Source organism: Chelmon rostratus, chromosome 21 (assembly GCF_017976325.1).
Source record: "Chelmon rostratus isolate fCheRos1 chromosome 21, fCheRos1.pri, whole genome shotgun sequence".
Lineage (NCBI taxonomy): Eukaryota > Metazoa > Chordata > Actinopteri > Chaetodontiformes > Chaetodontidae > Chelmon > Chelmon rostratus.
The window spans coordinates 8,067,493-8,093,245 of NC_055678.1; the positions used below are offsets into that span (position 1 = coordinate 8,067,493).

A 25,753-nucleotide genomic window follows, 5' to 3' on the forward strand; every position below is an offset into this window, starting at 1 on the left:
GAGGCCACTCAAATTAGCTCTGGCCATTCAGCGAGAGCCCAACCGCTACAGGACATGTTGCAGGACCGAGGCATAAATCATTCCCCAGAGCAGGAGCCGTGGCAGGCCGAGACGCACATCCACCACCCGAGATTTACGCTGCACATCGAAGCACAGCCCGGCAATCTGGATCCTCTCCACCGGGTCATCTTCAAATTGGTTATTGATCTTCCAATCGCAAAATGAATCATACGTTGCCAGCACTGTTTAGGTACTACGTTTACAGTAGCGTAGCTTGTGCTGCTGCTGATATGCAGCCTGGGGATGGATTATTGTTTTGGAACCATGAGGGAACAAGCACCTGCGCTGAACAGGGAGTCAACGGGAAAAGAAATTAGAAGCAGTCTACCTTGAGATGAATAGGTGCCACGTTGTCATCCAGCAGAGCCTCATTATAAAATATCAAAACAGCTAAGAAACTGTTGACAGTTGCTGAAGTGAAATGCTTGAAGTTGCCTTTTTTTTTTATTGTGATGATATACAGTACATGTAGCAATGCGTGATTATGACTGCAGTCATTTTAATTGCAGCGTCCATTATATTATTACACTGCAATTCTTCAGAAAGTACGAACATTTCATGCTGTATTTTAGCAATTCATCTTTTATGTCATGGATTCTTCACATACCCCATAATTTTGACTTGATACCTGTTTAAAAAGCCATAATGGAAGCCGCCCAGACACTATATGACACTGAAAAGCACAGGATTCTGTCACAGCAGTATCAGTCTTTTTATCTTCATCTAACTTAAATGGGACAGGCTCCACGGAAGTACCTCATTTCAGCTCTTGGCATATACTGTATTGTGGCGTATTTTTTTAATGGGGCTTCACTTCTTGCCCAATTAGGCTCCAAGATGGTGTGTAAATGTAGCTTCTGCCCTGGGAGCAGTTTGCTCATAAATGCCAGAACGGCCATTATCAGAATTCCTTTGTGAGTGAAAAGAGACAGCTATAATATAGACTCAGCCTTAATTGAAAGATTTTAAGAATGGCAGTGGTACGCTCTTTGAATTTCCTCTTAAATGTCTTGTCTCTTTTTTGGAGGGAAAATGCCAAGCTCAGTCTGGCTTTCGAAGATGGCTCATGGCTTCTGCATTGCCTAATATATTAATAGCGTGGGGAACACATTTAATGACAGGTTCCGTGTAACTAACTGGCTGTTGAATGGAGGCAGATTGTAATCGTGTAGCTGTTATTTTTGATTCATGTGCACATGTTCAATTACAGAGCCTCGTTAGGACTCCACGGTGATTAGCGGTTACAGTGCATGATGTGATTTATGAAAGCTGACGTGGGCTTTGGAGCATGTCCAATGGTCAGCTGTTCGGACAGGCAGCTAAGTTTTTACAAATCAATGCCTGTACACTCTTATTTTAGGAACTGTTGTCTCTCTTTAAAGATATTTGCTCTTTCTGTATTTTGTGATTTTTAGAATTAAATTGCACTTCTGAATGAGGATGCAGAATTAGCTCATCAGCCTTGAAGCTAATCATTTCCTACCTATTCCTGCATTACAAGAGATGTCTCTTGTAATTCACGCTACCTAGTTATCGTTCACTTTGAGGGAGAAGTCTATGTATGAGGGTCTTAAATTGCACAGACACTGCCCCTGCTTTGCTTTTTTCTCAGTTCAAACCCAGCCTCCATGTCCTTTCATTTCTCTTGGTCTCTGGCAGGCCCCTAAGCAGGGAGGAGGGAATCTGGATGGACAGCTCTGCTCCCCTCTGCTCCCCTCTCGAGTCGATAGCAGCCAGCAGGTAAGGCTCTGTCTCCGTCTGCAGCGTGGCAGACACTTATTAGTGGTAATGTACTCCCATCATCCATCTCCAGGTGGGCTTCCGTCATTGATCTCAACACAAGGCTTGGCACTAGCCACTCCTCACACAGTGAAAGCACCGGCCGCCTGCAGCACTGGCTTCAGATGACCCAGCTTGATGTTCTGTCGATAGATTAGCGGCTGGACAGCCGGCATTAGAACAGTGACTTGCACAGCAGTGTGGCATGTTTTCTCCACAGTGGTCCTCAATACCTAAATTCAGCCTGGACAAACATGAATGAGGCACAGAGGCTTATGAGAGTACATCTATGCCCTCTTTCAGTTAGTTGTCAAGGACTCTTGTAACACAGTGGAAAGGGAAGAATAGTTTTTGTGATTCTGAGGCAAAACGATGCTGGGTCGTCTGGCACATGCAAAACGCATATTGCAAGGGGCGAAGCACAGTTTGTATTATAGATGGTGTTCACCCTGAGATGCTGAAGATGCTGATTTTGTTGAGCTGACTTGGTTTACATGTGTCTTTAGTGTTACTTGAGTACAATGTCTTGTGGTTCCCGTTCGTTTTTAAAATGAGGCCAGAAATGTGGTCCCATTGTTTCACAGAGAAGCTTATTTGAGAGTATTTTCTTCTCTAATTGTGGAACAGTGAACAGGCTCTTTGATCTTGCAAGGATATCTCAGGAATCACTGCAGTTTTCCCATTTATCTGAATTTCTTTTGTAAATTTTGGGAAGGCTTATGACTGCGTACCCCTGGTCATGTTGCAGCATTCACTTCAGGAAGGGTGCTGAGGTGCTGTGGGCCATCGTCACATTGTCAGGAAGTCCGACAGGGGGCAAAGCTGAGGAGTGGACAGTGTTTTGTCCGATGACCTCAGGATTGCTGCTCTGCTTTTTACCAATGATGCCATTATGATGTTGGCTTCATTTGACTGTGATTTCCACTGCACACCGGAGGGATTTGCATCCTAACGGGAAGCAGCCACAGTAAGAGTCCAGGAATAGGATGGAAAACCTTCTTTGAGTTGGAGGTGAGTTGCTGCCCCAGCGAAGGACTTTAAGGGCTAGTGCGAGATCAACAAGCTGCACCTACGGAAATGCAAGTCCTGCCGTGACTGCTGTGGTGAAAATATTTACCAGATAATCTTTGAGTTTTGCATGCAAGTGGCTGAAATTAACTTCATTGGGCAGGGAGTCTGGGCTCACACCTAGGGACATGGCGAGTAATGGCGACATCAAGAAAAGTCAAAACTTTAAATTATGACTTCTAACACAATTAGTGACCCCAAATCACAGAGATACTGATTTGCAGGGGGCTAGCCTTATCACATGGCAGAATTGCACAAGATTAAAATTATCTATGATTATTACAAATTACCAGAGATCCCAGGTAATACTTGTTATGTGTTAATAGGGTTTTAGACCCCTTTATGTGGAGGTTTTCTGGGAATGTCAAAATAGGAGGAGATTCAATTACATACGGCACTTGGTCTAAGAAGGCCTTGAATCCCTCAGAAGGATATGTGATATTGTGATAAAGCAAAGGGTAACAGAGACAATTAGAAGCAATATCAAGGAACTGCACTGTTTTGTGCTTGTTACCACTAACACACTGAACTGTTTGCTTAATCTGTGTGTGTCTGCATGATTTATTTTCATCCCAATTTGTATTCCAGTTTTTAATTGAACCAGCTCATGGAAGCTTGACTAAATGTTTAATGTTTTTTGGGCACTTGGTCGACCTGGTTCAGTGGTTTAACCAATGGAGAATTAAATTTGGGTTTCTCCCCGTGGACCTCGTCAGATGCCAGTGAAACGAGGCCATCTGTTGGGAGTGTGTTAGTGAAGTGGCCATACTGCAAACAGACAACCCTATGCAAATGAGTTCAGTTGTTTCTCCAATAACAGTTGATGCTAATTGTCATGGTTTGCATTTACTTCACAGCCAGGTTAGCTTAGCATTATATTTGAAAACAGAAATTAAAGTGAGTAAATGTGTTCTTGTGCGTTTGATATCCTAGTTCAGGATGTGGCTGTGCCGCAATTACAAACTGTTTTACTCCAGTACAGATGTAAACAAACCTCTCTCAGACTCAGTAAGCATCAGAAACTTTGATTTATAGTAGTTTCATCATGTTTTATTCAACTAAAATTGATCAGTCAATTGCCTGTGTTGTTTTTATGCAACATTTTTATTGAGATATTCACGTTAAGAGAGCAACATCTGTAACTGAATCCCTCAGCATCTGAACGTTGCTGCAAAAGTAACTGTCGTCAGAATGTCGACCGTATGTAGCACAGTCAGTCTGCTGCAGATAACTTTTATTATACTGTGTAAGCAATTAAAGTCATAAGCTGCATCCCAGCTCTATACTGCTTAATAATTCTGAGCAGGTTCACAGTATGTCGTGCAGTCATACTGAAACAGTGACTCAGTATCCATTCAAATTTAGAGCACAGCAACATACTTGTAAAGGAGTGATTGTGTCAATAGTGTCAATTCTAAATAATGTTGAAAATGGGCTGTAGCTGAATTCAGGAAGGTGAAAAATGCCATTAGGCCACACTGCATTGTTCTGTGGATGTGTTTCCAGCACAAGTAGAACTTTTCAAGTTTGTTTTGTTTTCACGGAGGCTCTATAAGTGCTTTAACCCACCAAAATAACGCAATTTGAATGAGCACATTAGATTTTTGCCCCATTTTTCTGCAGCCATTTACCAGACTGCGCCTCCAAACTTATTTGAGAATCATGTATTACGGAAAATTAGCTAAACATGGCTTCGATTACAACAGAAAACACTGACACTGTTGGATGTGATAGTTCAAAGTTCATTTTATTTCTGAAATCTGAAATCAGTTTTTGATACAGCACAGTTTTATTGCATCTTAAGTTGGCAATGTCTTCTATCAACAACCTGTTGTTGTAGCCTAAAAAAAATAAATGAGCCTTTTGTTTTCTTTTTCATAATGATAAATATACGACTTTGCACTGGACATTCATTGATTTAAATGACTTAATAAACACTATATTCTCCCTGTCTGTGACACGTTACACATCAATTACCATTCACGAAAATATTACCATGGATGAGTGTAACATTAATGTATCAGGCCACAGGGATACTATGCTGTGGTATAACAGCTGGATTTACTCACAGGGATTATTAGTTTCTTCTCACGAATGAGCCGCAGGGAAAACTCACTGAATAACACATGACACATATTACATTCTTTAACATGTATCACTCAGATTAGACAGCGAACACCAAGTAGAAACAGGTCAAATAAACATCAGAGGTAAGACATTAAACATTTATAGAACACTACATCTGGCAGGAATTCTGGAAAACAGTTTGCATCACGTTATTTTAAGGCATTTTTGTTGCTTATGTGTTCCCTTTTGCAGTATTGTCCTATGTCATATAAGCTTTTCATGTGTACATATAAAAATACATTTAGTATGTAAGAATAAACATGCATGTGTGTCTTTTCTCGACATGTATTTTGTGATCATCCACAGTGGTTCACATCCACTGCGACTGATGACAGCTAGATACATAACAAACAAGTCATCCGGACACAGGACAGCGAACATCGTCACAGTTTCACCGTTATAGACCACTGATTTGATTTGCTGCAACATGAACCACCACAGATTGAAACAAGACGTATGCAAATACACATTTGCAGAAGAATCCGCAGCACACTTTGAACGGACGTTTTTACACAGCATGCATGACGTAGATTGCCTCAATTCATTCTGACGTGGCCACTAATATCCAATATTTCTCAATATCAAAAATAGCAACTATAGTTCTTTTAATATTACATAAGCTCCATGCATCTAATGAACTGATTTGGTAAATTGCACATATACCCTCACTGCACTTGCTAATGTGTTATTGCACAAAGTACCTACAGTACAATACATCCCTACCATTATTCTACCATTAAGTGCAAATAAAAAGCACTTCTGTACACATCAACACAGTGGTTTGCCTCAGTCACCACTGGATTGTATTTTAGTAGTTCATTGCACTCTACACATATTAACTATTGCTATAACATAGAACGCATACACACAGTACAACTAGATGACTTCAAATGTGCCACTGGAACCACATCACATATGTTTTCCCTCTACACACATTATTTATAACCAGTCCACTATGTTCACAGTACAGATATTCATTCATATATTGATATCGATATCTTAAAGTGCCTCTTCAGACAGTCTTCACATACACACAACGTCTTTGGCAACCTTACAGCGTCAGTAGAATCCAGAAATATACATAACAGCTGAAACGGTACAAGAATAAAAACAACTTTTTGCACAGTAAAGTGGATCTGGTCTAATAGAGCCAGCTGTTGAACACACGATGTGAAACAGGTAGGCAGGATCACATTTACAGGATGTCATGATTGTTATAAGTCACTTAAATATGATGTAGCTACTTTTTTTTTTTTTTTTTTGACATTACATTTACACTATGGCTCGATGTGTGTAAGATGAATACATTGGGATCACTCAGTTGATTCACTCTGATAGAGGACAGGCCCTCACATCAGTGCTACAAAGCGGGCATGGCTTCAGTTTCCTAAAGGCAGCAGACCAGTTAATGTCAGTCTACTGAGTCGAGCGGGGTCTTTGTTGGACCCCAAGTCATTCTAATGTCTACACACATCCAAAAAGAAAATGTTTTCCAGTTTTTGTTCACATTTTTTAATATTTACAGACTTAATGTGAACTTTAAGGCTTTGCATTTTGTTAGTAAAGGAAAACTATTGCACAGACGACAAAGACACAAGAAGGCCTCTCAACTACTGAGTCTAGAGCTAAAGTCTAAGTCTAAGAGTGTAGAGTGGAGCACATGAGTGGGCGTGCTCTCGCAGTATGGCTTACTTCCCTGATTTATGAGGCTGGCCAATGCCCTGGCTGCTATCAGCCTGTTTGGTAGCTGCAGCGCTGCTTCTATTGCACAGGTCCCTGATTTCCAGCAGGCCCTCGTTCAGGGCTTTGACGAAAACGGCCGAGCTCGTCTCTGTGTTCTCCCAGAAACTAGACACACAGAAGATGATGTGGTCTGACTGCGGGTTGTAGCAGGCGCCGTAGCCGTTGGGCACCACCGGGCCGTAGCAGCAGAACATTTCCACTGTGGTAGGGACCTGGAAATAAGAGGACACAGTCTGGGTTAGCTCTTAGCAAGTTAGGAGTGTGAGCTGTTTAGTATTTGAGAGAAATTAATCAGATAATTGCTGCAGCTAACAATTTTTATTATTGTTGTTTCTATTGATTCTTGTCTGGATTCCTCATTTAGTCTATAAACTGCCAGAAAATTCAGAAAAATGCTCAATGCACATCCACAGAGCCTAAGCTGATGTCTTTAAATAGCTTGTTTTGTCTAACCGACAGTCCAAAACACAAAGATATTGCATTTGCAATGACTGGAACCAGCAAATGGTTGGCATTTTTTACTTAATAAATGACCCAAAAGATTCATTTTCTGTCGATCAATTAATTAACTAAGCTCTAAATTAGATTTTCTACCCAGTACATTTTATTACTCTGGTGTCACTTTACATCTAATCTCATGCAGCGACTGCTGCTTTCACGCTGCTGGTGTTATGCAGGTAGAAATCTTTCACCTGTTGTATGTGATGGTAACAGCAGAGGCTCCTTGTTTTGCCAGAAAGGGTGAAGACCAAGGGTGGCAGAGCCTTTGCTGTTGGAATAGCTTATCTGATGAACTCGGACTAGAAAATCCACTGCCGTCTTTTAAATCATGTCTGAAGACCTACTTTTACCATTGGCATGTCCTGTCTGTTACTATTAACGTTATTCTTTATTTAATCCTTACTTTTTCTCCTGTTTTGTTTGTTATTTTTACTGACTGTGCTTATGTATTTGTCTCTTCTCCTATTTCTCACTGGTTGTGAAGCACTTTGTAATGGTAGTTTTAAAAAGGTGCCATATACCAGTTAATCTTATGATTATTAGCATCACTATTACAAATTAGAAAAGTGAATCAAAGCTTAAGAGTCGTATAATTGCATTGAACAACAATGCAGCTGTAGTGTAATGAGTGTGTGTGCTCCATATAGTTTATGTGTGTTTAATATAGCTGCCTTAAGCAATTTATGTTAAAAAAAAAGTTATTTAAAGTGTGGGGTTTATGTGCTGTCAGGAAAACTAAAGCTGCAAACAGAGATTGTCCAAGTGAATAAAACTCACTGCCGAGGGCAGTAGATGAGCCTGGCAGCGTCTCCAATTAAAAAGACTATGGCAGGAAGCAGATGGCCCTCAGTGAGGATCCCAAACACCAGCGTAAACTGAATAGTTTTAATGATTCTGGTGCATTTTGCAAAGTTTTGTTGGGTTGCAAATTCACTTTTGCAGTCTCAGTTCCTGTTAAAATGACTTCAGTGACTCTTTTTTTAGGTGCCTCTCCCTCAGCTTTTGTATTTGGCTCTCTATTGGCTGCACAGCGTTGTGCTTTATAAGGTCATGCCTTCGAAGTTTCCTTTCGAAGTGGCCAGGTAGCAAAAAATCACATAATGTTCCTGTTCTCTAAGAACTGTACCTCCTTTAATGGCTCAATCAGGCTCAAATAGGAATCTTAATATGTATGTGCATCTGTTTCTGCACATAAGAGGATGAAGTAAGGAGGGATTCTATGCAAAGCAGCAAAATATTATCAGCACCAGTATTTCCTCAACAGTGTCTCCACTGTGGACTCTATAAATTCATAGCTCTCTGCTCGTAGAAGAATCCCTCTGTTTCATTAAAGCACCCGTCTTGACACAAGTGTGGAACTTGATAGGTCAGGGCTCTGGCCAAGTACATGTATATGTTCGTACTGACTTGAAATAATTTCTAGAAAACATTATATGGTGGCATAGGATGGGATCGCATTTTACCTGACTGGTGGAAAGGATGAACTGGTTACTGGCCACATACGTCGCATCACAGAAGATCTCGGGCTTTTCCATGTTTAGCTCCTTCGCGATCCTCAGAAGCCCGAGGAGATGATTGTCTATTGCCATTCCTGTAATAGCCTGAAAGACATTTTTTTTCTAATGAAGTATTTTGAATTAGGAATGATCCAAACAGGTGTTTTTGGAGCGTCCCACGACTTTCCCAGTCTTTTGTTGCTCCTGTCCCAACTTGTTTGAAACATGTTGCTGCATCGAATTCAGAATGAGCAGACACACACATATATGGATAAAACTGGTTTAAAATACTTACAGCAATAGTATAATTTGTCTGGGCATTAATTGCATCCCTCAGTTGTTTCATTTTTTCTGAATCCTGTTGAAAAGTGAAAAATAGTTTAGAAAAAAGTAAACACAGGTATTCTCACATTGAACACAAAGAGAGCCGTCCAGCCAGTAAATTCATTTCTTGTCGCTCCGTTAAATCTGCAGGGAGCTCATCTGTTTGAATGGGGAGAATGTTTCTGGCAAGCCGAGGCAGCTGCTTGCACCTGTTTCATTTAAGCAGGTGTGATGAACAGTAATGTGGGAGTTACTCAGTAATTGGGGGTCAAAGTGAGAAAAATGACTCACGGTGAAGGTGGCCCTCTCATCTGTCATAGATTTCACAAAGGCCAGGGCCTCGGGGGTGGCAGAGCGAATGTTATCAACCCGACCCTCTTGGAAACGGCGAATGGACGCGCTCTCGTAAGTGGACACGAGCCTCCCGCTGCATCTGAGTGCATGATCACAGCAGCATTAGCATACCTGAAAGGGCGTTTTAAGAGCTATGTAAGGAAATGTGTAGATGTGGCTCATGAATGTACTTTACTTGTAAAATGCGAGCTGTAAGGCAACTTGTATGAACGCGTCTGGACTCATCTTTTGTTTTTTGATGAACTCCTTCCCGTAAACTTTGAATGTGAAAACATCCATGTCAAGATTATTCACCAGCCTGAAGGAGAAAGCACACGTGAGGGCTGATGTCGACAAAAATACCTGCTTGTAGATGTGATTATGTGTTAGGGTGCGTTGGTCTTGCCTCTGCAGTCTGTCTCCGGATGCTGCTAAGAGTCCGTGGATGTGTGGGTTACACTTCCAGAGCAGCCTTCTTGGAGGGGGAAGCTCTCTGACGCTGGTCGCTCTCGCCATCTTGGAGGGACTCCCTGTTCTGTTCAGGACGACAACTTCCTTCACTGTTGGCCTCAGCAGCATTTATTGAGATTTATCTGTGATTGGCTGACTTACATGTATTTCATCACGAATTCAGAGCACTGCACCAGAGCTATTCCCTCGAATGGCGAATGCTCGCACACGACTCCGCACACCCCGTCCATTCCTACAACAAACTGAGAGATGGTGGATTACAAACAGGCCAAACTCTGCACTCATGGAGGATTTCAAGTAGCTTTAATGTAGTCCTACCTGCAGAGACTTGTCATACCAGCGGTTCGCACCATTCTTCTCGCGGCCGCCGCCATGCAGCATCAGCAGGGCCCTGGTGGTATCCCTAGGCTCCAGGCCGCTGGGCTCATCCAGACACACCAGGCACAGGCAGCTCTCGATGAGGGCCAGAGAGTCCCTGTTGGTTTGATCTGGATGTAGGAAGGAAGTTGATGAGCTACGTCTTTGTCTGAAAAATGTTTACAGTTGTGTTTAAGAAATAAGAAAAAAAAACATTAGAGAAGCGTTTGAGACCTTTTGTCAGCGCGTCTCTGGCTTGTGCCCATTCGGTTCTCCCGTCAGATGTCAGGATACCAAAAGGAGGGAGTCTCTCCTCAGCGTTTTCTGCCATTTTCATGATTTTCTCCAGCTGGGATAAGACCTCCGTCTCGTTGAGCTGCTTGCTGTTAGCGACTACATCCAACACGAAAAACTAGTGAGAAAAACAGATTACAGAAATCACGTGTTTCTTAACTATTCCACTGTATCACCTAACAGTGAATACTTGTGTTAAGATGGGTCCTTGCCTGCTAGTAGTCCTCAGCTTATTCTTATTGTGCTCATTAGCTGAGATAAATAGGATACTATCAATAATGGTAGGAACTAAATATGGCCGAATGCTGCCTAAAATATACCTCCTTTACTACCATCAGTTATGCGACTCAAGGAAGCTCTCAAAGTGGCAGATTCAATCAGCAGTAATTTGGTTAACTGCTTGTGTCTCCGTAGGGAGGGGCCCTTATGTGCCACAGATTGATAGTTCCCAGAACAATTTCCAGGTGAAAGCTCCTACTGTGCCCTTTTCCGTGGTAATTTAAAGGCACAATCCGCGAGGTGAATGTAATCAAAATATTAGCGTTGGACCTGCAGATGTTGGCAACGGGGGGTTTATGCATTTATGGGAATCTCTATGGAAGATTTCAGGGAAATGGCACAGACTACGGATTGTAGGTGGGCTGGCTTGTTACAGGGGATTGTAGGCCGACAGACAAAAGTAGACAACCACTAAATTTGCAAACACTGGAGTGAAACCTCAATTTTAGATTCGGCATCAGTTCAGAAACACACAAAATGCAAGTTTTGCATGTGCAACTACAACCATGCACTGTATATGAAAGTGCCTAAAATGTTTAGCCTTGCTGCTCTGCATTGCACAACAATAACAATAATTAATAAAATAGTAGAGTCTTTATCCAATTTGTCAGTAAGAATAGCGAAATGTTCAACTTTAACATCCCTAGATGTCTTTATGCTTTGCAGTTTCATAAAGGCATCTCCTCCTTAATTTCTTCTTCTGTGGTCCCTACTATGAATTTCTTTTGCCTTGCGCTTTTTGTACAATTCTTATTTCTTTTGGCCCATTAGTTATCCTACTCCAGTTCATTTTTTCTCATATTATTTGTTCATATTCTTGTTTCCTACAACTGTATTATGTCTATCCCAACCTGTCAATATTTCAACAAACTGGCACTTAAAAATAGTTGTTGTAAGAGTGAGTGCTGCTGCAAACTAAGCTATCTTTTTGAACATTTATTTAATTTGTGTAGAAATTGAATATATAGTTATACTGGACTTTTTCACTGTAGTTTTTTGTATCTTGCATGTTTTGCTCCCCTTTTTGCACACTATTACAGTTTTTGTGATTGGCCATTTATTTATATAGCACTAGCAAACTCATCCTCTTTGAGGCCCTTTGAGACGTGTTTGTTATTAAGTGTTACTGGAAAAGAAACCTTATATTCAGGACTGATGAGGTTCAGTAGGGTGGAGGATTTTGACTTTTTCATGCCTCTATATCTGTAACACATAACACCCAAAGATGGCACCTTGACTGAATGGATAAAATGTCTGTAGTAGCCAGTGTAGATGAAGGAATAGTTTATTTGCACTAGAGGCCAGTATTGCTGCATGTGGTGGCAAACCCACCACATCTCAAAAAGACATTCAGACCAAAAAAAAAGTATTGTCTTATGTCAGATGTGACATACTGTTACCTCTCAGCACCTAGTGATAAACTGAACACACTATTATAGCTAATAGACAGGACTTTGTCTTCAGTCAGAAGTGTGACGGGGTGTGAAAAGTCTCCTCAGAGGCCGGCGTCCTGACCTGGTTCTTGCACGCCACGATGATGTGCTCTGGCTCTGAGGATGCTGCGTTCATCTGGACCTTCAGCGTGTCTGTCTTTAGCCCCGGGTAGCGGTAGGAGGTGAAGAGGCGGTAGTACTGCTCCATGCACAGAGGGGTCCCAGCTAGCTGGCCTCGAGCAAACTCCACCGGCAGCGCTCGCCTGAGAGACATTATCACACACATCAGGTTACCTCTGAGGACTCTCTCTTATATAATGACTTTACTGAGGTGTAGGACAAGCAGGAGGACAGGTAGTCCATAACAGGCTAAACTTACGCATCAATGAGACCCTTATAGTCCAGCACTCCTCTGATGAGACGGGCAGCAAACCTTAAAAGAGTGAGAAGTTTGAAATTAAAGAAGCGGGCAGCAGAGTTTGCCATAAAGACCTGAACATACACAGCTAACAGAGCATAATTAGATATACTCTCATCTCTCAAAGGACTAACAGTAATCACATTATGGTAAATTACTAGGATACAGTGGGCGAGCTGTGTGTGTTTATCTGTGTTAGTGAGAGAGAGGCAGTCTGTGTGTGTGTGTGTGAGTAGGCGGTGAGGGCAAACAAGGGAAAACACAGAGCCCTGTCAGGTCTTATGTTGCGCGTCATTTGTCTTGGTGTTATTACGTTCAAAGCCAGATCAATACAAAGGAGGCGGCCGCGGTGCACCACACCCCTAAATGAGGCCTGACTGGCAGTCTCTGTGGAGAGCTTGGTCCTGTCACTCCCAATCTAATGAGTGTCTGTGTCAGTAGATTACCAGCTTGGGGGTGCTCTGGAAATATTCACTTAGCGCGGCACGAGCTGACAAAAGCCGATGTTGAGTTACAGGGCTGGATGGACTGGTGTAATGTCTGGTGGATCACGGCTCATTTAATAATGGAGAGTAGAGATTTGGCCAAGAGGTGATTTTTTCCATGTCTGTAATTCAGATCTCGATCTGAGTCTGCGCCTGCTGAAAAGAACATAAACCCTGTCAGTGGCTGCAGAACTGAGTGATTTACTAAACTTGTGCCGTTTAGTGGATGTTTTCACCAGTTTTCATGTGAAAGCTCGACACTCTGACAATTTCAGGCATTCTGGAAGCAACAGTCTGTGATGCTCAGTGCATTCTGGGATTTGAAGTACTCTGCTTTTTGCTTTTTTTTTGTGGAACCTGTTGCATTAATGTGCTTCTGCTTAAGTCTGCTATTTTCTGCATTTCCCAAAATGACCTTGAGAATGTGCCAAATCCATTCGGCTTGTTGGTTTTAAATGAAGGCGCAGGGTAGAGAAAGAGAAAGTTTCAGAGAAAAGTAATCTGCAGCTATTTTGTTCATCAATGAATTGTTCAAGAAAATTATCAGATCCAGCTTCCTCAGTTTGTAGTGCACTCTTTTTCTTTGGTAGGACCACATTAACATCAGCAAAAAGACTCTATGAGCAGATTTTGAAAACAATTGATAAAAAGTCAAATCCATATCGTCATGGTAAAATTTGAGCTGAATATGATTTCTTAAACTGAAAAACAGAATCAAATTTGCAGATATTTTACTTGCGTTTAAAATTTGTGGGCTGTCGATCGGACAAAACAAAGCAACTTGAAGTCATCACGGACTCGATGCGATGGCAAATTTTTAGTTTCCTGACATTTTTTAGGCAAATAGGTTAATTAAGAAAATAATCGTGAGATGAATTGATTGAAAATAACTGATGTATTGTGTAAGAGAAATGAAAGAAGCCCTTTCATTTTGATGGAGTGACTCAACCAAAACCTGACTTTTTACCTGTGAAGTTTGCATGGCTGTTATATTTTCTGCTACTGAACTTGACTGTGTAAATGTTCTCTCAGATGAACACAGTCTTACATATTACAATAGCTGTTCAGACAGTAGAAAGTGATTTAGGATAACGTTTTCTATTTAGCCCAATGACCTGCACAGTTAGCAGCAGTAGTTTACGTCAGAGAAACACCTTCATCAGAGTCTGTGGTGCGTCACAGCTAAAGAAAGAGGATGGATGAAGTTTAAACACAGGATCGAATATCCCGCAGCACGTACCTGAGTGCATCCTTCTGATCTCTGAACGTCTGCTTGGGAAACACCATGACGGGGCTGGAGTTGACCGGCAGGGCCAACCTGTTGTTCAAGTACATGTCCTCCAGCCAGTAGTCACAGACCTAGATAAAAACAAAGGGACGGTTTTTGAGAAATGTTGGTTCGTTAAGCGTTTTGGACTCCGGTTATTACTTTCAGAGTTGAGAGCTGTGTGCAGCGGAGTAAAAAACCATTACAGTGCATCACTGCCAGAAGAAAAGCAGAGTGGGAGAGAGTCGGCGTGAGAGTAGGAGCCTGATAGATTTCACTGAGCCGGACTGACGCAGGAGAAGAGATTGAAGCAGCAAAGGACGAGCAAAGGCTCCGATAAATCTTTATCACCGAGCGATTCACCTCTTTCATGAATGGGTTATATATTATTTTGAAAACTTTATCATCTTAGAGACAAAATCCGAGGTAATTTTGGTTCTTATTGTTAGACTAGATATAGCAGACGTAGGGGTTGATACCTTATTGTGAAAATACTATTAATACTAATATGTAATTGCGAAAGGTCAAATTCAATAAACTGGATTATAATGACAACAAATGATACAAAAGTGTCTTGGCTGAAGAGAATTCATTAATGATTTTACACGGTGCTGTGGTACAAAGGAGAAACACTCTTAAAAAGTAATAAAACCAGAAGATCTTTATTGATGCAAGGAAAACTGAGTGGTATTTGGTCTTTTTTTTTTCTGCCTTTTTCCCCACTTTATGCGCCTACAGCAGCGAGCCTCCATGTTTTTTATCTTGCAGATCTGACAGTTTACCCAGTTGGTCGTCTTGTCCCTCCTCTCCAACAGCTTCTTCTGGAGAACCTCCCCGACACCTCCAGGAGCCCCGAACTTCTCCACGATGGCCTTTGTTTTCTTAAACTGCTCCACCTCTGTCAGGTGTTGGACGCACTTCAAGTACGTGTCGAGGGTTTGTTTCAGTGGTGGCACGGGGACCTTTGGCAACACCTGATGTCATAAAAACAACAGATTGGTGTAAATACTTATCATGAGTAATGGACGAACAGCAGCTGTTCAGCATTTTTATGTCTTCCCTCTGATTCACTGAGGGTTCATTAGTTAAAAGGGTAATTCTCTCACATCTTTCTTGAGGCTTTTATTATTAGAACCTGAGTTAATAATTCATCTTCAATGCTTGGAGTGTTTTCAAGTCCCACAGCACCGTGGGACTTGAAAACGCTTGATTTTTTAAGAATGGAAAATGCAAATTGATGATCTTTCCTGTCTGATGTTTGATCATTTGCATAATAGCACTGTTCGAAACCCAACTTTATTATCATATTGACCAGAACATTGCAAAATAAGCAAATAAATTGTCGAGCTGTGGATTCCTGGAAATTGGAACCGTAATTGTGGCCGTAAAAATTGTCAAAATGTGGCCTGGAAGAACATTCACACGTGATAATATAATGCAGCGCTGGCTCAATGTCCGTTAAATGACTAAACAAAAAATATGTGCACTATTTCCAGAAGTGGAAGAAATATTCAGATCCTTTTACTTCAGCAAAAGTACCTAAACCACACTGTGAAAATACTCTACAACCAGCAAAAGTCCTGCTTTCCAAACCGTACTTGGGTAAAAGTATGTAAGTTTTCAACAAAATGTGAAAAGTAAAAGTACTCATAGTGCAGTAAAATGCTCCATCTGAGTTTTTTAATATTATATCTGTTTGTGGATTAATGTGTGTGTTGCATTTGCCTGCTGTACACGGTCGAGCTCATTTGAACTACTTTATAGTAGATCTATAAGATCATCATATGTTTGCAGTCCAGTGAGACCTACGTATCTCTAAAAGTAAACTTTTCACAAGCTCAGAAAAACGGCCTGTCTTCAGCTTTTTGACGATGCGTTTTCCAGTTGAACCAAGAGTCTTGAAGTAACAAAATTTTCTTAAGCCAAATTTAAATATACGTGGTTTTCAGTGGACATGAAGGACTTGAAAAATTATAATCTGAAAAGTAACAAATGTAGTGGAGTACAAAATGTAATATATACTTCGGAGTACAAGAATGAAATGGCATTAATTGGAAAAACTCAGGTAGAGGTGGCCTACAAGTACCTCACATGTACGTAGTTACATTTGACCAATGACTCTGTTAATATCTGTATTGGCGTTTTACTCCTCTGGGAGATGGAAGGCCTGCTGCCATTTTTGCCCCTAGCGGTCAGTTAGTGTAAGTGGCTCCGCCGCTGTCCGTGGTGCTGAAATCACTTCGCCAACTTCAGGACCGCGGACAGCGACAGCCTCTCTGTTCAAACCTGGGAAAAAGTGAAGATGCGGAATGATGTAAAGAAATGTTTTCATACTTGGCTGCCCCGGTCCCGGGTCGGCTCTTTCTCTGAGATTGGCATCTTTGCATCCAGTCAAGGGCAAATACGGTAGGAAGCTTGTGGAGATGGTCTGAATCCACCCTTCCCTGCAGGAGGACATTTGAGAAAGAAAAGTAAATGACTGAATGAAATCAGGCCTACTGAGACGTGGGGCTGCACAGTGCTGTCTTAAAGTGAACCAACAGGCTTCCGTTCGTCTTAATTTCGCAGCCTAATGCAATTTTCTGCGTGTCCTTGAATTCCAGCTGCGCCTCGTGGCTCGCCACTGCAAAGAGACATGCACCTTCAAAACTCACTTAACCTCTATTTCAGTCTCAAAGCTCAGTTTTTCCAAAAACAAATGAAAATATGAGCCAATAAATGGATAAATGTTCTACTTATTTTCAGTACAGATTGACTTTTAAAGTTATTATGATAGAACGGTGCCAATTTATCCAAACAAACAAACAAAAATATATAGAATAAGATAACCCTGTGTGCAAGTTGGTTTTATTGAAGACAAGTGAAATGATTAGTGACTTGTAAACTTTTCAATATTTCTTTTCAGGGCAAAGTGGACTTTTAAGTATCTTAGCTTAGTTTTTAATATGAATAATCGTCAAGGAGGCTCATGCAGTTGATAATGAACTCTGAATACACACAAAATCCCCTTTTTTATTGTTTGAAAGGGAAAAGAAATGACCTTACCTGATCAAGAGGAGTGAGACGTGTGTGGAAGTTCACATCGCCTCCCACGTCCCGCGAAGAGAAATCCCATATCAGTGTAAAGCTCCGTGCCGGCGCCGGACCTCTCCCCCGTCCCCTCGCCTCGCCATACGGCTGTGGCTCCACATTAAAGCGCGCCTCGGAAAAGATGCTGAAGGTGTTGCGTCTACCTACCCCCTTGAGGCAAGAAACTCCTCCCATCGAAATCTATTCGCGGAACATATTATCTAACAGCTTGCTTCACCCCTCCCGCCCACATCCGATAATGATTTTAATATATAAGAAAGGGGTGACAGTCGGGTTTTGGTGTGTCATTCAGGTCCTGCGATGGTCCTGCGGGCCGTAAGGGTTAATGGGTGTGGTGCGTTTACGGTTCACATTTAACTTCTGCGTTTTCTGCAGAGTTTGTCAGCCTGACAGCACGGGATGATGACCTGTGCGGAATATAAGTCCGTTTTGCAGCTGATGCGTAATTTTCTTAACTATTACGCGCTTGGATCTGTTCATTAATCTATATTATTATTACTATTATTATTTTGCTTTCATATTGCGGCTTATGTGCGCCGCTTCTGTCCTTTCTGGGTGTGTTTGACTATGCAGCACGAGAGAGATCAAAAGTTTGATTTAAACTTTATTCATCATTTTTCATTAGTTACAGGGTGCGTCATATTTTTCACCTTTCGTGCATAATGAAATGAGATGTGTCTTTTTCAGCCACGGCGTTTTAAATACATCTCGAGAGCTGAATCTAAATTAATTTAAATAAGTTCCACAGGTGTTTGTCTTTTTAAAGCTCGAAATAAGAATGAAATCACCGCCGTCACACAGATCCAAACAGAGATTTATTAAAACGACAGTTCATAAATGAATACATACTTATTCATCTTTAAGGAGACTGATTTTATCTGACATGAGCTACGTCTTGACAAAACGTTTCACACGTACACGCTCGCGCGCGCGCACACACCCATTCACACACACACTTTGTAGAGGTCCACGTATGTTTTAACAATTTACATTGTGCATATATCCACATATGTACAAAATCCATTTATTATGATACATTTAATTTCAAACAACAACAAAACGTTTGAAACAATATAAATTAACAGGCCCGCGTGTTGCGAAATTTCACGATTTTTTTTCAACAAAATAATGAAAAGATTCATAATTAAAAGAAAGAAAGAAAATCAGGCCTTTGATGTGCAAGTAAAAAGTTTCCTCAGAGACTAAAAATATAGGCTATTTTTGTGTAGGGGGAAATGTGCTGCTTATAGTTGGTCCCATATAATCTTGTACGCACATTTATCTATTTATATCTTTTTACAATACTCAGTGAAACACACAAATTCAACAGCTGATAGATCTCTCACAAAACTCCAGTTACACGTCTATGACAAACGCTACATAGACTTGCTCGACACAATGAAATCACAGTCAAAAAGAAAAAAAAAAGAAAGAGAGAAACTTTGGAGAACGTGTCACGCAATCGTTATTTTGGTGATTGGGTGTTTATATTGCACATCGGTACTTACATAAAAGTTTAAATGACTAGATTCTAACTTTCCTGCCTCATCTCCAGATCTCTCCTGGGGAATGTTTCGGGGGTGGCGGTCAGAGTGTGGCCGGTCTAAGTGAACTCCGGACCGGACGACTCTTCTGACAAGGACCGCTGTGCTTTGAAGGGGTCAAACCCATTTTCATCTACTGACAGGCAATTCCCTGCCGAACTGTAGCCCTTCTTTTTAGCCCTCCTCTCCTCCATCTTGATAGTATCGTACAGCCCCTGTGGAGCCTCCTCTAACAGGTTATCTCTCTCGGAGTAGGACGGTTTCATTTGGCACACGTTGCGCAGCAGCAACAGGGCTGGCGCGTAAAGCACATTGACGAGGCCCATGCCCAGATTAAGTTGCACAAACCCGAGAGTGTGCACTATTTGGCCGGCTACTATCGGACCCATAGCATATGCGACAGAGTAGGAAATATCTGCTATAGCGTAAACACTACCATACACCGAAACATGACGCACGTCAACTAAAAACGCGAGGGTCGGCAGCAGGGCGGTGTCGACCAGTGCAATGCCAAAACAAATGCCGCACAACGGGGCGATGAGCTCCCCAAAAGTTTTGCATGCGGGGACTGTGCAGGAGCTCGCTCCTATGATAACCAGACCTAAAGCTCCGTAAAACCACTGCAAATTTGGATTCTTCGCTGCCAATTTCACTGTTATGTACACACCGAGAACGTGAGGGAAGAAGGCTGGGAGCCAGGTGAGCCCCATCTCCCACTGAGTGGAGTGCATGGTGGTCTCCATCCAGTTGGCGATGGTGGGCTCCAGGAAGGCCAGGGGGATGTTACACACTGTCAGCGCCCCGGCCACCACGGCTATGTACGGGTCAATCATGAGTCTGTATATGGGGGTGCCGACTGGCATGTTCTCTCTAGTCCTGTTGGAGAACGGCTTGATCACTGTCAGCAGCAGAAAGCCGTCCGCCAGGCAAATGCAGGCGAGCACGATGAAGGGCACTCGCTTGCCTACGAACTCGTACAGGACGCCCCCGAAAGGAGGCGCCACCAGACTCCCGAAAGAGATGAACGCCAGCGCGATGCCCAGCGCCGTGCTTCTCTCGGACTCCTCCGTGTATTTGTCGGCTATCATGGCGATTCCTGAGGTGTCCGCGAATGCAGACCCCAGACCCTGCAAACTTCTGGCCACGAAGAGCGTGGCATAGTTCTCCCCAAACGCAAAAATGCAGGTGGACACGAACATAACAGTCAGTCCAATTAAAAGTGGAATGTCATATCCGACCCGATCTATGAAAGTTCCCGACAGCGGGTTGACTAACAGCTGCAGGATGGCTTTAGACGCAAAAAGTACTCCTATCTGGACATCTAAATTGTCCTTGATGCTTTTGTCTTGGCTTGTGCTGTTGGCTGAAGTGTTGGGGTGCATCACGACGTGGACGTGCTCTGACTGCTCACTCTCCAGCTCCGCAAGATAGTCTGGAATAATTGGCACGATTACCATGTAGAGCATATTGTCCAGCAGGAGAGCCACGCAAACAATCACTAATATGATCCGCCTTTGCTGGTGAGGATCCTTCATCGCGGTGCCTAACTGCTTGGTTCTTTCGCCCATCTCGGACAGTTTGACGGCGGCTGATTTGACCAGCCCGGACGATCCTCCTTCTCCATCCATGTTGTGCTTCTTTTTGAAAAACAAAAATGACTTTCGATTAAAAACAAAATTGTAGTTGTGCTTCTCCCGTCTGCTGCCGATCTTTCAGCACCTCGTATGACTCATTGGTGTTTCCTCTACTTTGATGGGATGCTCCCCGTCCTCACCTCGCCTGCGCGTAAAGGGAGAGGCGAAGAGGAACTTGGCTGCTTCATCGGTGAAGATGGCTTTCCTCAGCTTCCTCAACTTGTCCTCGCCTCAGCCACATCCGATGTTGTTTCATGATCTCCCGAGAAGTGACGTGGTGAAAGCGTAGGATTTCTGCACCGTGCAGAGCTTTCGGCCGCTTATCTTACATGGCAAAGTTAGTTTTCGATTTTTGTTACTTATTTGCGACACCTCGGACGCTCAAGCTCTCTCAGCTCTGTGCCCATGCCTCCTATCACCTGTGGCACTTTTGCGCTCAGCTCTGAGACCACCAGTGACTTCGTGGCCATTGGTGCACATTAACCCGGAGGTTCGGCGCTATTTTAGTCCTTTTTTTGTCTCCCCCTTTTCACCAAGAGCTATGACGCATCACCAGCTTGCCCCCAAGTGGATCCCTTCGCCACTTGCCTCTTTTATGTTAATTTTCCAACCATGGCAGCAATCACTTCAACCAATAAGAGCCAGTGAGCGCCACATCACGACCCCTTTACAAGAGCCTGGAAGAAAAAAAAGGCTTTCTTATTCTTAATGTGTCCAGTGTGGGACTCTAGTTTTTGGTTTGAGGGAAGACATTCCTCAATGTTCATCTAATTTCATAAACATATAGAGACACGCAAAGCTGATGTATGTACAGTAATATCTATATCTATCTATATGATATTAATACAAATGCTGAGATACAAATGCCAAACATATACATCGGTGGGCACGTGGCGCGCACACACACAGTACATGCACTTATATGCCTATATATGAATCTAAAGAAGACTTTAAACACAAGCATAAATAAAACAACAATAAGCTCACTTCTTGTCACAGACTATAGATATACATTTTTTTGAAACTTATTAGTCGAAGCTTGATAGTCAATACATTCATTCGCTGCTTAAGCCAACGTTTCTAATTTACTTTATGAACTTTTTCCAATCTGAATATCCAAAAACAGTGTGTAGCGCGCCGGATGGAGCCCAGAAACGAGCCCCCGCTGCGGGAGGTGGAGAGACTTCAGCACCACGAGGCTGTGGACAGCTCCCGTCCCCGCGCGCACGCGAGAGAGGAGTTTTTCCTCACTTCCTCACTTTTCCTCACATGAACAGAAAACTGTCCTCATTTCAATGTGCCCAAAGAACCAAAATATGTCATTAAAACTGTAAACACGATTATACAATCATATAAAACAAAAGTACACAACACAGCGCGCAGCTCGTAGTCGAGCCAGACCGTCCGGGGAATGTTTCAGTTCAACACGAGACACTGGCGACACCTTGTGGCGAAGATGTACAATTACACACATCGGCCATAAATATATTACTGCTCAGTGACACCGTGAATGAAGGCAAGCTTAATTATTCACATCATTACAACCAGTGTAACCTAATGACGTTCCTCATTTACAGTTTAGATTTGCGGTTAGACACTTTCCTGATCGTTTCAGTTTATTTGTTATTATTTTGATCTCGTGTAATGGCATTCCTAATGTAGATTAGTTTATTGCATTATGGTGTGAAAAAAGGCACTTTTTTTATTTTCAGAATCATGCTAAAAGTACAAAAGGCTTGTTTGTTTCATGTCATTTCTTATCTAGATTTATTATTATCTGCCAGCAGGGGGCAGTGAAGACTTGCAAATAAGGTGTAATCCACGAGCCAGCATCTCCCAGCAAAATTCAAAACACAGGACTGTAACCTGCTTTCTCTGACACTGGACAACCACCAGGTAATCTAAATGAAGTGATTCGATCTAAGTTTAAAAATAAACAAATAATTATAATAATATTTTTTATTTTTTTATTTTTTTTGCTATAAAATGGAGTTCTGTTTTCTCAATCATGATTACTTGATGAAAAATTGCAGGAAATTTGAATCAAACCTGGAAATTATTAGAATATTATATTTGTTCTCATAAAAATAGATAAATAAACAAATAATAAAGTTTGGACAATTCATATAGATCCTCTTCAGTTAATCTAAATTTGCTACCACTACTACTGCAACTAATAACAATAATTATAACAATAACAAATTATGCCCACATGCTACTTGCACATTTTCCTACTTCATGATATGTGATTTTACTCTCTGTGAGTATGTCTTTAATGATATGTATTTTCTGCTAAATGTGACTTGTGTTGCACTACTTTTATCATGGATATTAGTACTGTATGCAACAGCTCCTGCCAAGAAAGGATCTTTTTTTTTTTCGAGTTGATATCGACACTTAGGATGATTACAGTGACCGTGGAGGGGTTAAGTGGATGATTTGATGCCGGAAAGGCAGCATTAATACACCAAGAGGAGGATTAGCACACCACAGGATATAACTGCCCAATTTCACTAATGAGAGAAGCTTGGCAGCCATTAGATAAACACTTTTTCTATTGCGGTTTTATGCCGCAGCCATGCAACAGTTTGTACAGATATATAGGCATGCAGATTTCATGGGAGATGAAATGACTACATGCATAATCTCTGCTGACTCATTCTAGAAACCTGGCAGTGTCTGCAGGAGTTCAGAGCTTTGTCCTCTGGGTGCAGACGGTGGCTTGGCCCTTGTTGTGAAGACAATACGAGAGAGATGACGCATATGTCATCTAATCCAGATTATACTCTGGCAGTGATCCTTTCTAAATGATTTTGAGAAAGATCCACAGGAGAAATGTCCCATCTTTGACAGCATATGTGGATGTGTTAAAATGCTGACGGAGGAATCATTATGGCTCATGAACAAACACATGCGGCGTTACGTAAGATCTTTGTTTTGTCATGTGATGTGCTTCCTTCCACTGCGTCATCTAATCTGACCTGTGGACTGTAATGTGTCATGTTTAAGGTTGGATTCACTCTGACCTTTGCTTTGCTGCAAAGTGGCTCTAACCTTTGACCTGGACGGTCTCTCACATGAGGGTGAGAGGACATGCTCGTTATGATTATTAAGGTTTTATTTAACATAAACACAACCATTGTGCTTATTGGGCTGATACGAGGTTGATCATTAACCTGGGAGTGACCTGTGTTCCTCAGCCTTTAGGAAAGTCTGTTATGTTCTGTTTATGTTTTTTTTTTTCCCAAATTGCAACACAGCAGTGGATCTTGTGCACTTAAACAGATCATCAGTTGGTGTAAGATAAAGTGCTCCTCAAACATAATCCATGTTTTAAAAGAAATCCTTCTGCGTTTTTATTTTTGTAGAAATCTAATCCGGCTGCTGTTAACCAGCATTTATATTGTAGTGCAAAATCTGCAAGAGTTTCAGAATGAGAAACGTAAGCTGTACTGTACTCTTGGTGTTATTTTGCACTGTTATAGAAATTTAAATCATAATTAAATCAAATTTGTTCATGTCCTCTGCATTGTTTCCGGGACTCTTGGGGGTTTTTAACAACCTGAGGATATGCTATTTCAGCATTTCTACACCTGAGTTATATTCCTAGCAGTGTTCAGGAAGGCTGGGAAACAGCTGCTACGTCATCATGTAGGGGAGCTATAATATACAGAAATGATCGTGCAGCCATATTTGGCACCAAAGCTTGTATCACCTCTACAAAGTGCACTGTTTTGATATGTTGCATCGGAGCTTGAACCAAACGACGACTGCGGCTTCTAAAGCAAAGTCCAGCGCTTTGAATGGCACAGCTGCTGCAGAAGGTGCTTCTTTGTTTTGGCCGTTTTGCTGCTAAACTATATGCTCAAGCGATATGTGCTCTAACAGTGGTGGGGTAAGAAAACTGGCGATGGGATGATCAAAAATATGGGAACACTTTAACTTGATTTCTTAGTGAGTTGGTGTTGCGTTCAGGGAACCCATGACCTCTGCGTTTGTACATTTCTGGCTACGGCCCTGGCAATCTGCTGCCGTTAAGGTCAAAATCTGACTGATTAACTAAATCTCTTTTGAACATGTCACATGCACGCCCATGTGAGGTGGGGCTGCTGTTTGTGCTGAGTAAGGTTTTTCGTGACAGATGTTTTTTTGTTTTACGCCATCTGTCTGTGACAAGCTTTAGATTTAACACACTTACCGTCGCTATTCAAGCGCAGCCAGGAACACCTTCACCTCTCCTTGTGGGTGGAGATCTAAATCCTGACTCTGCTGAATAAAAAGAGTCGTGGTCAGATTTAGTTGTTTGTACAGTGTGTTTGAAGAAAGCTCAATGAGTCTATATCTGTCTGTCACAAGTTGTCCTCGCTTCTTCCGGTGAGCTTGTTGCTATTACTGCTGCTTCTATGTACGGCTCTGACCAAATTAGATCACTAGCCCACACACGCTGTCTTGTAATCAGCTGTCAGTCAAATGAGAGGCTGTTTCTAAGAATTTCATGCTAATCTGTCAGATTCCTCAGTCTTTCCTGAGAAAAAACCCTGATCAGTTTATAAGAAAGTACATGATAATGCTCAACATTTAATACCTGCTAATTAGAAGAGCTTGTTCGTGTGCTGGAGGGAGATCTGATACTAAAGAGTCTGCAGCATAACAGGAATCCTGACCCAGCTTCTGATTAGTAAAGTCTTTTTTTTTTAAAAATTTACACTTCCTTTTTCAAACTTTTCCAAAGATGTCAGTTAAATGTCTCGGCCCCCTTTGTCACGTAACAACGCTAAGAGTCCACAGCCGTGCTAAGGACAGATGTCAGCGAGCTAACATGAGTCGACGTGAAATGTTTACTAGGCTTCTTGATCATTTGAGTTTAGCCTGTGAGCGTGCTAGCATTTGCCAATTAGCAGTTATGGATGTTAGGATGAATTTGTATTGAGGGCTTTTGGTCTTAAAGTATTGGGCAAATTATCACTTTGTTCTTGATCTCACTGTAAGATGTACATATTGGACTGATTTTTTTTTTTTTTTGTTCTGCTCTGTACAAGCAACATCTGAT

The 25,753-nt window shown here is 41.9% G+C and overlaps 2 protein-coding genes across 2 annotated transcripts; both read right to left on the reverse strand.

Annotated features, from left to right (window-relative positions):
- Nucleotides 1-6,722: 6,722 nt before the first annotated feature.
- Nucleotides 6,723-17,544, reverse strand: LOC121625139 (choline O-acetyltransferase-like). The gene is made up of 15 exons (XM_041963200.1): nt 17,481-17,544; nt 16,770-16,879; nt 15,218-15,409; nt 14,409-14,527; nt 12,645-12,698; nt 12,348-12,528; nt 10,494-10,671; nt 10,221-10,390; nt 10,044-10,144; nt 9,838-9,966; nt 9,628-9,750; nt 9,390-9,531; nt 9,070-9,132; nt 8,742-8,879; nt 6,723-6,989 (listed from the first exon to the last, which is right to left on the reverse strand). The coding sequence occupies exons 2-15, from the start codon at nt 16,812-16,814 to the stop codon at nt 6,723-6,725; spliced, it is 1,902 nt and encodes a 633-aa protein (XP_041819134.1). The 5' UTR covers nt 16,815-16,879; nt 17,481-17,544.
- Nucleotides 17,545-19,128: 1,584 nt separating this feature from the next.
- slc18a3b (solute carrier family 18 member 3b) lies at nt 19,129-20,697 on the reverse strand. The gene has a single exon (XM_041963320.1). The coding sequence runs from the start codon at nt 20,695-20,697 to the stop codon at nt 19,129-19,131; it is 1,569 nt and encodes a 522-aa protein (XP_041819254.1).
- Between the last annotated feature and the right edge of the window lie 5,056 nt (nt 20,698-25,753).